This window comes from Podarcis bocagei (genome assembly GCF_964188305.1).
Source record: "Podarcis bocagei genome assembly, chromosome: 14".
In the NCBI taxonomy this organism is placed as follows: domain Eukaryota; kingdom Metazoa; phylum Chordata; class Lepidosauria; order Squamata; family Lacertidae; genus Podarcis; species Podarcis bocagei.
Genome location: NC_138139.1, coordinates 37,158,272 through 37,172,474, shown reverse-complemented (window position 1 = coordinate 37,172,474; position 14,203 = coordinate 37,158,272). Strand labels below are relative to the sequence as shown.

Sequence of the window (14,203 nt, the reverse complement as noted above, 5' to 3'; positions counted from 1 at the left end):
TCTTCATAACAACCCCAGGAGGTAGGCTAGGATGAGAAACTGTGCCTGTCGTCCACCGATAACCATGCTGGAGCAAGGATTTGAACCCTAGTCTGAGACACTCAATTCGCAACATCTTGTGAGCTCTTACATTCCAGATGCATTTGCTTCTTCTTTCAGTATTTCCACTGAATTCTCTCTCCCTTCTGTCTTACTCTAACCATCTTACATTCTGACATTCAAATGCTTATATTGTGTTCCAGTGAAATGGTTAATGAAACAAGCCAGCTTCACTGCTGAACTTGAAAACTTGGTTTGTTTAGTAACTTGTTTAGTAACCTTGGTTGGAATAAAACCACAAACCCTGGTTCAAATGACAGCCTTTGAAAGCGAAACTAAACTCAGCTGAAGTCCCCACCCCAGTTATATGGGAATTACGTGTAACACCAAACCATGATTTAGAGTAGTTTGCAAACCATACCACCATGTGTAGAAATCTGAAGTTGTACCATGTTAGTAAAATAAATCACTATCTGGTACATTAATCCTCAGCATCCCGAGGATCACAGTTCTCTTTATTTCACAACCAAAGCTCCAAGCTGAAGCATGGCATGGGTTTGCTAGCCCAATAAGATCTTAGCAGTCCACTGGACCACACACTGAGATGAGTAAAAAAAATAAGTGCTGTGAAAGTTCATTACAAATAAATAAATAAATATGCACACTACTCCACAATGAAGAGACAAACCTGTCCCATCCTGCGGCAAAGGTTCCAATGAGTTTCCAGAATTAGCAGGATTCAGGGGAGGGGTTACAGAAACCATGTGATTTCCCTTGACAAATCATCTCATTGTTCCTGCCTTCTTCCTTCCCTCTCTCCCTCCCTCCCTCCCTCTCTCCCTCCCATACCCCAGTGCTTATAAAGGGCTGTCAAGGCCAGCAATTGGAAAGAAGCAGATTTCACTCTCTGAGCCACTGGAAACAACCCTTGTCCGTCTTGCAAAGGTGCCTGCTTGTTTCCTAGAGGACACGTTCTTATACCGGGCTTCCCTCTGGTCTGTTCTGCTCGGATTGCCGTACAGTCTTGATGTCGTAGGCCCAGGCTCGGTTCAAACCTTCCCCAGCCATGCTGGTGGGTGTCCAGTTGGGGAGGGGGAAGCGTCCAGCCACCACACGGGCCTCATCCGGAAGTTCCACAAGCAGCTTCCTTTCCAGAAGCTGCAACTGAGAAATGGGAAGGAAAATGCCTGGGTTATATCACACACACACACACACACACACACACACACACACACACCACTTAATTGTATGGAAACCTCTAACTGGTTTTTTGAAAAAATAAAAAAAAACAATTATCAAGAAAATATAGTTTTAAACAGGTGTTTAAAAACATTCAAAGGGGAATTAAAATCAACAGAACTTTAAAAAGAGATTAAAACACATGTCAACGTTCTGCATGGCTGGATAAGCTTGCCTAAACAAAAATATTTTATGCAGATGCCAAAAAGAGTACAGTGGTACCTCGGGTTAAGTACTTAATTTGTTCTGGAGGTCCGTACTTAACCTGAAACTGTTCTTAACCTGAAGCACCACTTTAGCTAATGGGGCCTCCTGCTGCTGCCGCACCACCAGAGCACGATTTCTGTTCTCATCCTGAAGCAAAGTTCTTAACCTGAAGCACTATTTCTGGGTTAGCGGAGTCTGTAACCTGAAGCGTATGTAACCAGAGGTACCACTGTACAGTGAAGGCACCTGTCTGATGTCAACATGCAGGGAGTTCCAAAGTTCCTTGTAACAGTGCCAGCTTCGCAGGTCAATGTCGAGTTGGCATATATGGTGTAAGATGATTCTGCAAGTAATCTGGTCCTAAGCTGCTATGGGCTTTGTATATGAATAGTAATAGTAAATAAATACGCTTACCACGCTAGGTGCCAAGAACACAGTGACATTCTTACAATCTGACAGATCCACCTTTAAGAGAGAGAACCAAGACTATTGGTTAACCTGATCCAATGTCTGAAGCCCAGCATCAATCCCTAGCACCCAGCCTAATACCTATAATTAAAAATATTCCGATCCTGGCCTAAAAACTACCTGCCAGCCAGACCTTACAGCCTGGCTCATGAAGAGGCTGACAAACACAAGCAGCCAATGTGTTGTGTGTCCTCTCACTACCCCGATTATCTGCACAATTTCATGGAGCCTCTTATCTCACCTTCCAAAGATCGTCCCGACAGTAAGAAACTTTTCCATAGCAGCCGGCCTTCCAGGCATGATAGCTTGAAAGTCGTAACAGCCATGGATTGAGCTCATAGCCAACAGCGGGTCTGAAACCTTGCTTGTAAGCCTCTAGCACCTGGAAGCAAAACCAAGGCACTTATTTCATTGACTGCATTTGTGATCCTTAGAAACACAGGACAGCTGCCTTGCCCCAGGTCAGGCTATTTATCCATCTGACCCAAGTGCAGGGAACCTTCAAACTACAACTCCCAGCATCCCTTGCCATTGGTCATGCTTGCTAAGGCTGGTGGGGGTTGTAGTTCAGTAACATCTGGAGGGCCAAAGGTTCCCACGCCTGATCTAGCCCAGATGCATCTAGTGATGCATTCACAAATAGATTCTAAGATTATTGTTTTGGGGAATCTAGCCCTGATCAAGCATTTCCTCAGAAGCTAACACCATCTGTGAAGTTTACTTAAATCACTAATAGCTGGAGGGCTAAAGGTTCCCTAGCCCTGTTCTTCCCTTTTGATCCAAATTATTATATATTGTAGTTCATTCAAGTGGGCCACCCAACTTCATGGAACATGCCACCATCAAGAATCAAGCTCGCTGCTCTTACAATTCTGCCATCGCCTGACCCTAAATCCACCATCTTCCCAGAGCGTCCTTTCAGCAGCGACATCACATTCTCCACTTGATTGGCATTTGCTGGGACATATGGCACCTGGAGGAGGAGAAGAAAGAGAGGCAAGCTCTGAGTTGGAAAGGGCCACAGAGTTCCGGGGTAGGGAATATACATGGAATCCTAAAGACTCTAAAACAGTCTTTGTCAGTGCTATTTTTCTAGAAAAAGTGGTGCTGGAACTCACAACAAACATCGCCTTTGTTCTCTTATAATGACAATGGTGCCCACCTGAGAGGTGTCAGAACTGAGTTCCGATTAATTCCGGCTGAAAATATGTCCTGGTCTTTGCGAACCTGGTGTTGTCTGGATGTGTTAGATTACAACTCTCATCAGCGTCATATGATGCTGGGGCTGATGGCGGCACAGCCTTGCTAGCGCCACGGGGGGCTCATGGGTGCACCAGACCTTGGAAGAGGGAGAAGCTGACTTGACGTGACTATCTTGTGTTGAGCCAAATCAATTAACTGCCTACTCAAATAGATAGGCGAAAGGGAAGAGCATCACATCAGGGTATAGCATCTGGAAAGCACCCTGATACAGACTGTGATTAAGCATTTCAAATATCTGGCCATCAAAATCCATGAGTCATCCTCAGTGTGTCTGTGCTTTTTTAAAATCTCCAAAGACCCCTCTTGGTCTCATAACGGAGAGTCCTGCCTGCACAAGTTCCCTCCCAACACAATAATCATGTGCCAGTTAACTGTGCTGCTTTCCCCTCAAATGTCACAGCAAATCGTCTGATATGTACCTGTAATTTTAAAGGCACTTTGCGGAATCCTGGCATGAGAATTCCAGCCCACACAACATAGGCGGTCAAGCCAGTGCCTGCTGCAATTTGCAAGAGGTCCCAGACATCCACAGGCTTTCCGTGCAACTCAGCTGCCAATTCTTCAGCATCCTCAGGATCCATGTCTGCAAGAGGGAAACATAAGAACCACCTGTATCAGGCCGAAGGCCATCTACTCCAGCATCCTGTTCTCACAATGGCTAACCAGATGTGTCTGGGAAGCCAGGACACAGGAACTGAGGGCAACGGCCCTCCCTCCACTTGTGATTCAGAGATATAATCTAGGCATATGGAGAGAGAACATAGCCCTCATGGCCAGAAGCCATTGATAGCCTATCTTCCATGAATTTATCTAATCATCTTTCAAAGCGATCCAAATTAGTGGTCCTCACTACTTCTGGTGGCAACAAACCCTACACTTTAACCATGTGCTGTGTAAAGAAGCTTTGTTGGATGCCCTTAAATTTTAGTATTATGAGGGGGAGAAACATTTCTGTTTAGGGAAGCTTTTAATGTTTGATGCATTACTGTATTTTAATATTTTGTTGGAAGCTGCCCAGAGTGGCTGGGGAAGCCCAGCCAGATGGGCAGGGTATATAAATAATAAATTATTATATCCTTTCTTCACACTGTGCATAGTTTTACACACCTCTCTCATGTCTCCTCTTACTTGCCTTTTCTTGCTAAAAAACCCACAAATGCTGTAACCTCATGGGGATGTTGCTCCACTCCTTTTTCTCATTTACATCGATCTTTTTTTTTTTAAAAAAAAAAAAACACAACCTACGGTAGCTTACATAATTAAATTTTTGTTTTTTTAAAATTCACAATTCCGAAGAAAACGTGTAAACAAACACATCAGCATAACATATAAGCCAGTAGAATGTCACTCATTAAAAGCCTTGAATAATAAAAATGGTCTTTAGAGCCCGTTTAAATGCAGGAGGAAGTTTGGCAGAGTTCTACCATTGTGGGTTCCTCACCACCAAGGAAGGTCCTGCCTCCAATATCCTCCATTCCGATCTTTACTCATAGCTCACTCGGCTCACTAGCCCAGAGGCAAAACTACAACAAACCATTGAGTGTGTTTCATATGTATACTAGAAGCATATATGAGTGCAGTATTATAACATATTTTATGAGGCACCATGCCAAAAGGCCAGGGGAAACTGTTTGAATAACAAATACCAGTGATGTGTGCTTTCAGGAAAATTCGGAACCGGGAAATTTCTCGGTTTTGTGAGATTCAAATAAAGTGCATGGTGTTGTTTAAATGTGAAATTCAAACAAATTCAAAGCCTTATGTGGAAATTTATTTTATTGAAAAACTGGTATAATACAGTATTGCAAAATGTGGTAAGTTCAGTAGCACACTCTTCCCTGATATTACTAAAACGTTTAAGAAAAGCGGTGAAAACAAAAAAAAAATTATTAGTGTTAGCATGCCTGAAATATTCATGCTTTCTAGGACGCGTCAAATTGATCATGTTGATTTTAGATTAAAGTTGCAATTTTATACACATTTACCTGGGAGTAAGTTCTATTGAACTCCGTGGAACTTCCTTCTGAATAGATATGTATAGATTGCACGGTTCGGTTAATTAGTAATATATCCATTTCATCTGCTGAATCTGATCTGTAATCACTCACTAGATTATATATACTTTCCTGGGAGGAAGTCCCATTGAACTCAGTGAGGCTTACTGCCAAGCAGGAATGCATAGGTCTGCACTGTAGGTTATGAGTTAATTTACAAAACAATAGCATTTCTAAAAATGGACGTTTTCCCTGCTGAAAAACATAACAATGCAGACCTTTCCAGTCCACGTAACTACTGAATGCCTCTTTAAATCAATCTAAAAAGCAGTGTGAGGCAAAAGACAGATGATTGGTTGGGGAATCCCGAAGTCTTGAAAAAAATATTTGGGAGAAGAGGGCATTGACCCTGTTTCTGTTTCTCAGCATTACCAAATTTAGCAATTTTAACATTAGAATGTCAACCTTTGCATCAACCTTAAAGCTCCAGCTGCAAAGTGCTGCTTTAAAAAAAATCTTCTCTCCTCCACCCACTTCATTACAATTCAATCAATCAACCAACCAACCAACCAACTTTCATTTGTTACCATACACTACAGAACCGCGGGGGGGGGGGCGGACCGGCGGGCGGCGGCAGTGTAGCACAGTGGTTATAGCGTTCCAAACTAGGACCAGGGATACCCAGGCTTGCATCTTCCTCGCCAGCCCGCCGGGTGACCTTCAGCCGCTCAACCTGTTTCTCAATTTAACCCAATCTGAGGATGAAGTGGCCAGGGGGCAAAAACAATGTTCGCTGCACTGAGATCCTTGAACGCGAGGTGGGATGTGTAAGAAGAAAAGGCAGGAAGAACGAGAGCAGCAGTGCCTCTAAGAATGGACAGAATGCACCTCTCTCCCCACGGAGTAGCTTTAAATAAATTTTGCTAAATAAGTAAGTCAACTGGGATCAAGAGACAGGGCGAGTTTCTACGGGAGGGACAGGAAAGCATTGCTCTCCAGCTGCGATCTCGCTCTTTTGTTTCTTTCTAGGCACCAACAAGCCCGCGTTTCGGGCGGAAGACCACCTCCTCTCACCCCCCCGCCCCGTATGAGCATAGCACGAAGGCGCCCACTTTACCTATCCCGGAAGCCTGGTCCGCCCAAGTCTCCGTCAGCCCGTTCCTTAGGACGCTCCGTGTGGAAACAGGCACTCGAGGCACATTAAGTTCCGCTAGGGAGAAAAGCAGTCACGAAATTAAAAGACGCCTGCTCCTTGGGAGAAAGGCGATGGCAAACCTAGACAGCATCTTAAAAAGCAGAGACATCAACTTACCAACAAAGGTCCGTATAGTTAAAGCCATGGTTTTCCTGGTAGTGATGTATGGAAGTGAGAGCTGGACCATAAAGAAGGCTGATCGAAGAATTGATGCTTTTGAATTATGGTGCTGGAAGAGACGCTTGAGAGTCCCATGGACTGCAAGAAGATCAAATGCATCCATTCTTAAGGAAATTAGCCCTGAGTGCTCACTGGAAGGACAGATCGTGAAGCTGAGGCTCCAATACTTTGGCCACCTCATGAGAAGAGAAGACTCCCTGGAAAAGATCCTGATGTTGAGAAAGATGGAGGGCACAAGGAGAAGGGGACGACAGAGGACGGGATGGTTGGATAGTGTTCTCGAAGCTACAAACATGAGTCTGACCAAACTGCGGGAGGCAGTGGAAGACAGGAGTGCCTGGCATTCTCTGGTCCATGGGCTCACGAAGAGTCGGACACGACTAAATGACTAAACAACAACAGGGAGAAAACGGCAGGGATCTCTCTCCGCTGCTGTCACGTTCGCACCATCCATTTAAACACTATGAGGCCCCTTTCAACGCTCATGGCTTTCCCCCCCTCCAAGAATTCTGTAGTTTGTTAAGGGTGCTGAGAGCTGTTAGGAGGTCCCTAGCCCCCCCCCCATCAATGCTACAGTTCCCAGAGTCAAGCCCTCTTCACAGGGAACTGTGGGAATTGTACCTCTTTGGGGGAACAAGATTCCCTTAACAACTCTCAGTACCTGTAAAGGTAAAGGAGCCCTGGACAGTGAAGTCCAGTCAAAGGTGACTATGGGGTTGTGGTGCTCATCTTACTTTCAGGCCAAGGGAGCTGGCGCTGGTCCACAGACAGCTTTCTGGGTCATGTGGCCAGCATGACTAAAGCGCTTCTGGCGCAATGGGACACCGTGACAGAAATCAGAGCGCACGGAAATGCCGTTTACCTTCCTACCGCAGCAGTACCTATTTCTCTATTTGCACTGGCATGCTTTTGAACTGCTAGGTTGGCAGGAACTGGAACAACAGGAGCTCACCCCGTCACGGGGATTCGAACCACCAACCTTCTGACTAGTAAGCCCAAGAGGCTCACTGGTTTAGACCACAGCGCCACCCGCATCCCTCAGTACCCTTAGCAAACATTAGCTCCTAGAATTCTTGCGGGGAGGGGCAGCCATGGCTGAATGGAGAGCTATAAATTGATGGTGTGACCTGCGTTGAATTGTTAAAGATACCAGCAGATGTAACACAAGGCAGGATTCTATCGCACCTTTAATATGTGTGTATAATAAGTGCCATCATGGCAGGACTTTTATGGCAGAGGGCTAGGAACTCAGCAGCATGAGCAGAAGGGAACACAACCACCCCACCTTACACAAGGCTAGCTCAACCTCTTTTGAATTAAGTGAAATTTCACAGGTTACTATTTAAAGCACATATGGGGATCCTGGGCCCCTCAAGATATTGTTGGACTGCTGCAACACCCTTCAGGCTGAAAAGGAGTGGCACCCTCTAGGAACTTTGTGGTAGAGGGGGACCGGGGTTCACATGCTCTCTCATTCAGGAAACTCACTGCCAGTGACCAGCTCACAGACTAACCTACTTCACGGGGTCATTGTGAGAATAAAAGTTGGGTCATGCATGACATAAGGTGGGATATCAACATAAAAATAAATAACTAGCAATGGTGGGGAATGATGGGAGCAACAACATATGGAGGGCCACAGGTTCCTCACTCTTGATCTAAAGGGATGGAGTGGGACATAAGACCAATGAGTCCAGAGTCTGAAAATATCTCAATCTTGATGTATGCAGATGGTTTAGTGCTCATCTCTCTTTCCTGATTTGACCTCAAAAATCTCTTGGAGGTGTTCAGTACATACTGAACATCTGGCATCTTCCCTTCAATATTCCAAATATTATCTAAATTATACCATGTATTAATTTCTATCATTCTCTAACTCTAGCAGTTATGGGTGCCCCCTTGCCCCCCCAAGCTCTGTTACCCCAAAACTGTAACAGTATATTAAAAGAATTGCTACTATGCCAGTTGAGCATTTTCTTGCACTGTGCTAAATGGAATTGGGTAATAACCAACTCTGGAAAGAAGCAAGATGTTTTAGACTATTATTATTTCCTAGACCTGAGTTCTGCATTGACCTTGAATAAGTGTCATCTAAGGGATTGGCTCTTCTGGATAGAATGCAGAAGGGACTTCCAACTACAGTGGTACCTCGGGTTAAGTACTTAATTCGTTCCGGAGGTCCGTTCTTAACCTGAAACTGTTCTTAACCTGAAGCACCATTTAGCTAATGGGGCCTCCCGCTGCCACCACGCTGCCGGAGCACAATTTCTGTTCTCATCCTGAGCAAAGTTCTTAACCTGAAGCACTATTTCTGGGTTAGCGGAGTCTGTAACCTGAAGCATATGTAACCTGAAGCGTACGTAACCCAAGGTACTACTGTAATTAGAAACACCAAAACATCCCCTTGGTATGCACTCCTAATAATGGAGCGTTATAGAGATGGTTATCTGACCAAACTCTCACCAGTTTCCCTAAGAAATGCCTTTATTGAGCTGCAGTCTTGGATTGCCACTATAGCAAGGTCCTGTGCAGAGGTGGATTTTGTATTTGTGTCAACCTCAGTTGAAAGACATCCCTCTCTTGGCCTGTTGCGTATATAAAGACTTATGTGTCCCTTAACTACTCTCTACACCCTTAACAAACCAGAGTTTCCAGGATTTTTAAGGGGAAGACATGAACTCTTAAAGTGGTATAAAAAGCACTTAAAAAATATGATGTGGACATGGCCTCAGTTCTATGACTCTGCAGTTCTAACAGCACCCCAATACACAGCCTTACCCTTGTGCAGCACACTTGGGCTTCTCTCCTGGCAGTCATTTCATTACCCTTGAAGCCCAGGCAATGCTGGACTTTAATACTGACGTGTTTTAGAACATGTCTCGCAGAAAGAAGGGGGGGGGGCAAGAGGGAAGATTAGACACAAGTCTCTGAGAGGGGTGAAAAACCGGGGGGAAGGAAAGTTTGTATAAATAATGGCCTCCACCCGACTCGTGGCTTTTGGCGTCGTACGTCCGGCTCAGGAGGGAAATGTGATCCTGCTGGACAGATAACTTCAGAGGGAGGGAAACATCCATCATCTGACAGCCCATTAAACAGATCACCCCAGTGTGAAACCAGCCCTCCTCCGCCTCCTTAAACCAACAGCTCCCTAGACCTCTACTGCCCAAATAAACATTGGGGTCCGGGAAAGCCGGGTGGGGGTGGTCACAGACAGGGATACAGGCCAATAGTACACTGTGGTGTGTCACTTCTGTACAGACTATTCCTGTCTTCATTGGTTTCTGGATGTTGGAGCATATACGTAGCTCCTTTCGTCTACAGTGGTACCTCGGGTTAAGTACTTAATTCGTTCCGGAGGTCCGTTCTTAACCTGAAACTGTTCTTAACCTGAAGCACCACTTTAGCTAATGGGGCCTCCTGCTGCTGCCGCACCACCGGAGCACAATTTCTGTTCTCATCCTGAAGCAAAGTTCTTAACCCGAGGTAATATTTCTGGGTTGGCGGAGTCTGTAACCTGAAGTGTCTGTAACCTGAAGCGTGTGTAACCCGAGGTACCACTGTACTTGTAAAAGTTAGTTGCAAATGCACACCTCTCGATTTTCTGGAGTGTGGGAGTGATACACAAGATCAGCCTGGCTGCTGCATAATGCCAAACGCAACCTTTTCTCACAGGACCAACCAGGGGCGCCGACTTATAAAAAATATTGGGGGAGCCCGCGAAAGGTCATGAATAATAAATAAGCTCATGAATATGCAGATAAAGTGGCTACGCCTCCTCGTGAGCGAATAGGGGAGAGCGTGCTGCGCCTATTAATCAGCTCCGAAGGAAATTGGGTGGAGCTTTTGCTCGGGAGGGAGGGCAGGAGGCATGCAGCCCGCCCCTGTGCATTTTGGGCTGGGGGAGGGGCGGCGATGGCGCTCTGCTGGAGGGGCGCCTGAGATTATTGGGGGGGCGGAGCCCCCCCAACGAATTTTTGAGGGGGCTCGGGCCCCCTCAGGCCCCATGGAGTTGGCGCCTATGGGACCAACCAGATGACCCAGTGGGAAGTCTGAGCTCAAGAGCAGTCTCTGAGGTGCCTTGGCCCCAACAGTGGAGGGAGAGCACAGCCATCATGGTAAGTAGCTTGCGAATGAGTCTTAGGAATATAAGAAGAGCCCTGCTGGATCTGACCATTGGCCCATCTAGTTTAGCATCCCGTTCTCACCGTGAGGAGCCTGGCTGCTGGATCAGGCCAAAGCCCCATGTAGCCCAGCTCTCAACCCTACTGTGGCCAAACAGGGGAGTATGGGAAATGCTACTGAGTGCTACAGCATTCTCTCTGAAACACATCCATATTGTAAAGAAAACACAGTTGCACTTCTTTGTATTTTGCAATGCAGCTCTCCAGCCAAGTAATGTCTACAAAGATGATGATGATTGAAAGTAACATTGAAAACGCATTAGGGGAAACTGCTTTGAAAAATGTGAGTATTAGGCACACAAAAATGAGTATATTAGGTGAAATTCACATTAAAATGGTAATAAATTGTCATGAATTTTGTTTTTTTAATCAAACTGATGTGAAAATGTGGACAACTGAACTGAAGAGTGGAAAAACGAGAAACTGAAATAAATATTTCCTACTAGCAGTCCAACTGGTGGCAATGTGTTCCCAATCTGCCTTTTCACACATTGTCTTCATTGGAAGGAAGGCAAAATATAAATTTAATTAATTAATGCTGATGATGCATACGTAAGATGAAAGCATCACGGAGGAGGGGCAGACAAATCTGGAGAAATAAGCTGTCGCTTCATGGAATTTTCCACCTCAAATGCATGGTGATTTAAGAATAACTGAACTTGGTTAACAACATTATCCCTTGCTTTTCCTTTCCTAAAATTGTTTTCATAAGCTGTTTTCTTTCCCGTGATAATAATTTTGTATGATCTTGATCTTGCATTCTGTTGATGGATCAGCTTTGCTTATTGCTCTATGTTGTTTGTTTGTCTCTTTACAGAAATTAATAAATATGTACAATTTAAAAAATTGGTGACGACGATGATGTATGTATGATGATGCAGTGTGTGTTTTTAGGACCCGCCTTATTTTATGGTTGTGAGTTGTTCATTATTGTTTTATTAATGCCGCAACTTGGTCTGGGGCATTAGGGGGAAGGTGGGAAACAAGCAAACAAACAAATGCACGTCTAAACTATTTTTCAGCTCATGCTCTCAAGGTAGTTTTTACAATCAATCTCATTGAACAAAAACAAAATGTCACTTAACACCCTCCCCCACTATAAAATGACGCAACCAAACTATATAAAGCATCTGTAAAACAGAAGAAAAAGAGGGGACAGAGCTTGTTGCTGAGGATGTGTGTGGGTTCCTCCCACGCACACACACACATGCACAGAGCACTGATTCAATCCTTGCTGTGGAGGGCTTCATGTCTTTGGTCTGCTCAGGAATGCGGGGCTTACAAGCAAATCCGCTGGGAAACTGCTGGCGTGGTGAATGGGAATGGGGCTGTGGAACTGAAAGCTGCACGGCATTAACATTCCTCAGCTGCTGCTGCTGCTGCTGCTGCTCTGCTTTTTAAATTATTTTTATTTGAAAGTTGCTTTCTCTCCCCCCCCCAAAAAAAACCCTCACAACCCTCTCCCTTCCCCCTCTCACCCAATGCCTCCAAAGGAAATTGGCTTGACTTTAAAGCATGTAGGGAGAGGGAGAAGAAGAAGAAAAAACCCACCCCCTCCACCAGAGCTTTCCATTGTAAAACTCTAGACTGGCTGACTAGCTTTGCTCTTTTATTCAAAACAGATTCCGAAAATGGGGACGAAAGCCTTGGAAAAATAATGTCACTTTCTCTGCCCGGAGGAAAGCACTTTGCAGGCTGGTGGTGATTCTGGCTCTTGAGACCACAGACCTTGCTCCTTGCCAAGGATGCTTTGGACCAATGCTGATGTAACTTCCCTCCTACACACACAGAGAGAGAGAGAGAGGGGGGGGGGGAATCATTCATCTTTAGTTTTTATTTATTTATTCAGTTACTTTGAGCATCTGCTTTGCATGCAGAAGGTCCCAGGTCCAATTCTTGGCATCCCCAGGTAGGATTGGGAGAGAACGCTGTCTGAAATCCTGGACAGCTGCTGCCAGTCATTGTCAACATCACTAAGCTAGATAGACCAACGGGATGCCAAAAGGACTGCAGCTCAGTGGTAGAGCATCTGCTTTGCATGCAGAAGGTCCCAGGTTGAGTTCCCGGGATCTCCCAGTTGGGTTAAAAGAGATCCCAATCTGAAGTATTTGAGAGTGGCTGACCAGTCAGTGTCAAAAATACAGAGCGAGATAGGTCCATGAACTGACCATATAAAAAGCAGCGCGCATGTTCCTGTGTCTACCTTGTACAGTGGTACCTCGGGTTACATACGCTTCAGGTTACATACGCTTCAGGTTACAGACTTCGCTAACCCAGAAATAGTACCTCAGGTTAAGAACTTTGCTTCAGGATGAGAACAGAAATCGCGCGGCGGCAGCAAGAGGCCCCATTAGCTAAAGTGGTGCTTCAGGTTAAGAACAGTTTCAGGTTAAGAACGGACCTCCGGAACAAATTAAGTACGTAACCCGAGGTACCACTGTAAAGCAAGGTTTTCCACAGATCTGCCTCCTGATCCTTTTAACAAATAACTGTGAGCTATTGTTGTTGTCCTAAGCCCGTGTTTCTCCATCTGATTGAGCAGACAGCGCAGGACATAGGAAGCTGCCTTCACAAATGGGTAAAAGTTTAATGGTAAGGATTTGCTGAACTAACAAATCGAACTGGAATACAAAGAAGGGAGGTATTAGGAGGTCCGAGGAAATAAGTGTATGGAAGTTATGTTATTGAAAATTAATGTGTGTTTTTAACTGTTTTTTATTTTGTATGTTTATTTTTCTTTTTTCTTGTTATATCTTAAAAACTTTTAATAAATATCTTTTTTTAAAAAAACAACATAGGAAGCTGCCTTCTATAGAGTCAGACCATTAGTCCACCCAGTTCAGTATTGTCTACCCTGACTGGCAGCAGCTGTCCAGGGCTTCAGACAGGCAACATTCCCAGCCCTACCTGGAGATGCTGTGGATTGAACTTGGACTTTCTGCATTTAGAGTGGACGTTTTACCGCTGAGCTACGCCCTGCCTCCTAAATGGAGGTAAACTGTGTTACATTCTGGCAAAGTGGATTAACAGCAGTGACCTGTCTTCTTGAGGACAATCCGGCCTCCCTACCCTGTCTCTGAATCTGAGAGAAATCCTGCTGTCTGTCTGGGTAAGAGTCCCACCAGACACAACATTAATTAGCACCAGGATGAGGTTTCCCCATGAAATGAAAATATAGCAGTCTCAGAGAGGTGACTTTTGTCAGAACTGGAGTCGGCAGAGGAAGAGTTAAACTTCCCTTTACCATTCACTGCTGCTATTTACATAATGGGGGGTGGGGAGGGGAAGAGAAAATGTGCTGGTTAATTGCATTCACGCAATTGACACCAAATCTAGTTTGTGAACCTTAATCTGGATCTGAAATAGGATTTGTCTCAAGTTAGGGGAGTGAGGAGGAGCAATTGTGTTGTCCTTAAATACACAAGGCACAGTTAATT

General features: G+C 44.9%; 1 protein-coding gene across 3 annotated transcripts; it reads right to left on the bottom strand.

Moving 5' to 3' along the window:
• Positions 1-516: 516 nt before the first annotated feature.
• On the bottom strand, positions 517-6,425 carry LOC308573210 (adenine nucleotide translocase lysine N-methyltransferase-like). Of its 3 annotated transcripts, none has more exons than XM_081169937.1 (6): positions 6,328-6,414; positions 3,636-3,799; positions 2,822-2,926; positions 2,195-2,335; positions 1,900-1,950; positions 517-1,203 (listed from the first exon to the last, which is right to left on the bottom strand). In XM_081169937.1, exons 2-6 carry the CDS (start codon positions 3,795-3,797, stop codon positions 1,015-1,017), a joined length of 648 nt encoding a protein of 215 aa, XP_081026063.1. In that variant the 5' UTR covers positions 3,798-3,799; positions 6,328-6,414; the 3' UTR covers positions 517-1,014. The 3 variants fall into 3 exon arrangements, with proteins under 3 accessions (XP_081026063.1, XP_081026061.1, XP_081026062.1); XM_081169935.1 differs by lacking the exon at positions 6,328-6,414 and adding an exon at positions 5,202-6,308; XM_081169936.1 differs by lacking the exon at positions 2,195-2,335 and having other exon boundaries at positions 6,328-6,425.
• Between the last annotated feature and the right edge of the window lie 7,778 nt (positions 6,426-14,203).

Excerpts from the sequence above, each read along its gene's own strand:
- LOC308573210 (XM_081169937.1), bottom strand. The coding sequence starts at position 3,797 with ATGGATCCTGAGGATGCTGAAGAATTGGCAGCTGAGTTGCACGGAAAG. Across the intron at positions 2,927-3,635 it reads AAGTGCCTTTAAAATTACAG|GTGCCATATGTCCCAGCAAA; the intron begins GTACATATCAGA and ends CTCCTCCTCCAG. Across the intron at positions 1,204-1,899 it reads TGTTCTTGGCACCTAGCGTG|TTGCAGCTTCTGGAAAGGAA; the intron begins GTAAGCGTATTT and ends CCCATTTCTCAG.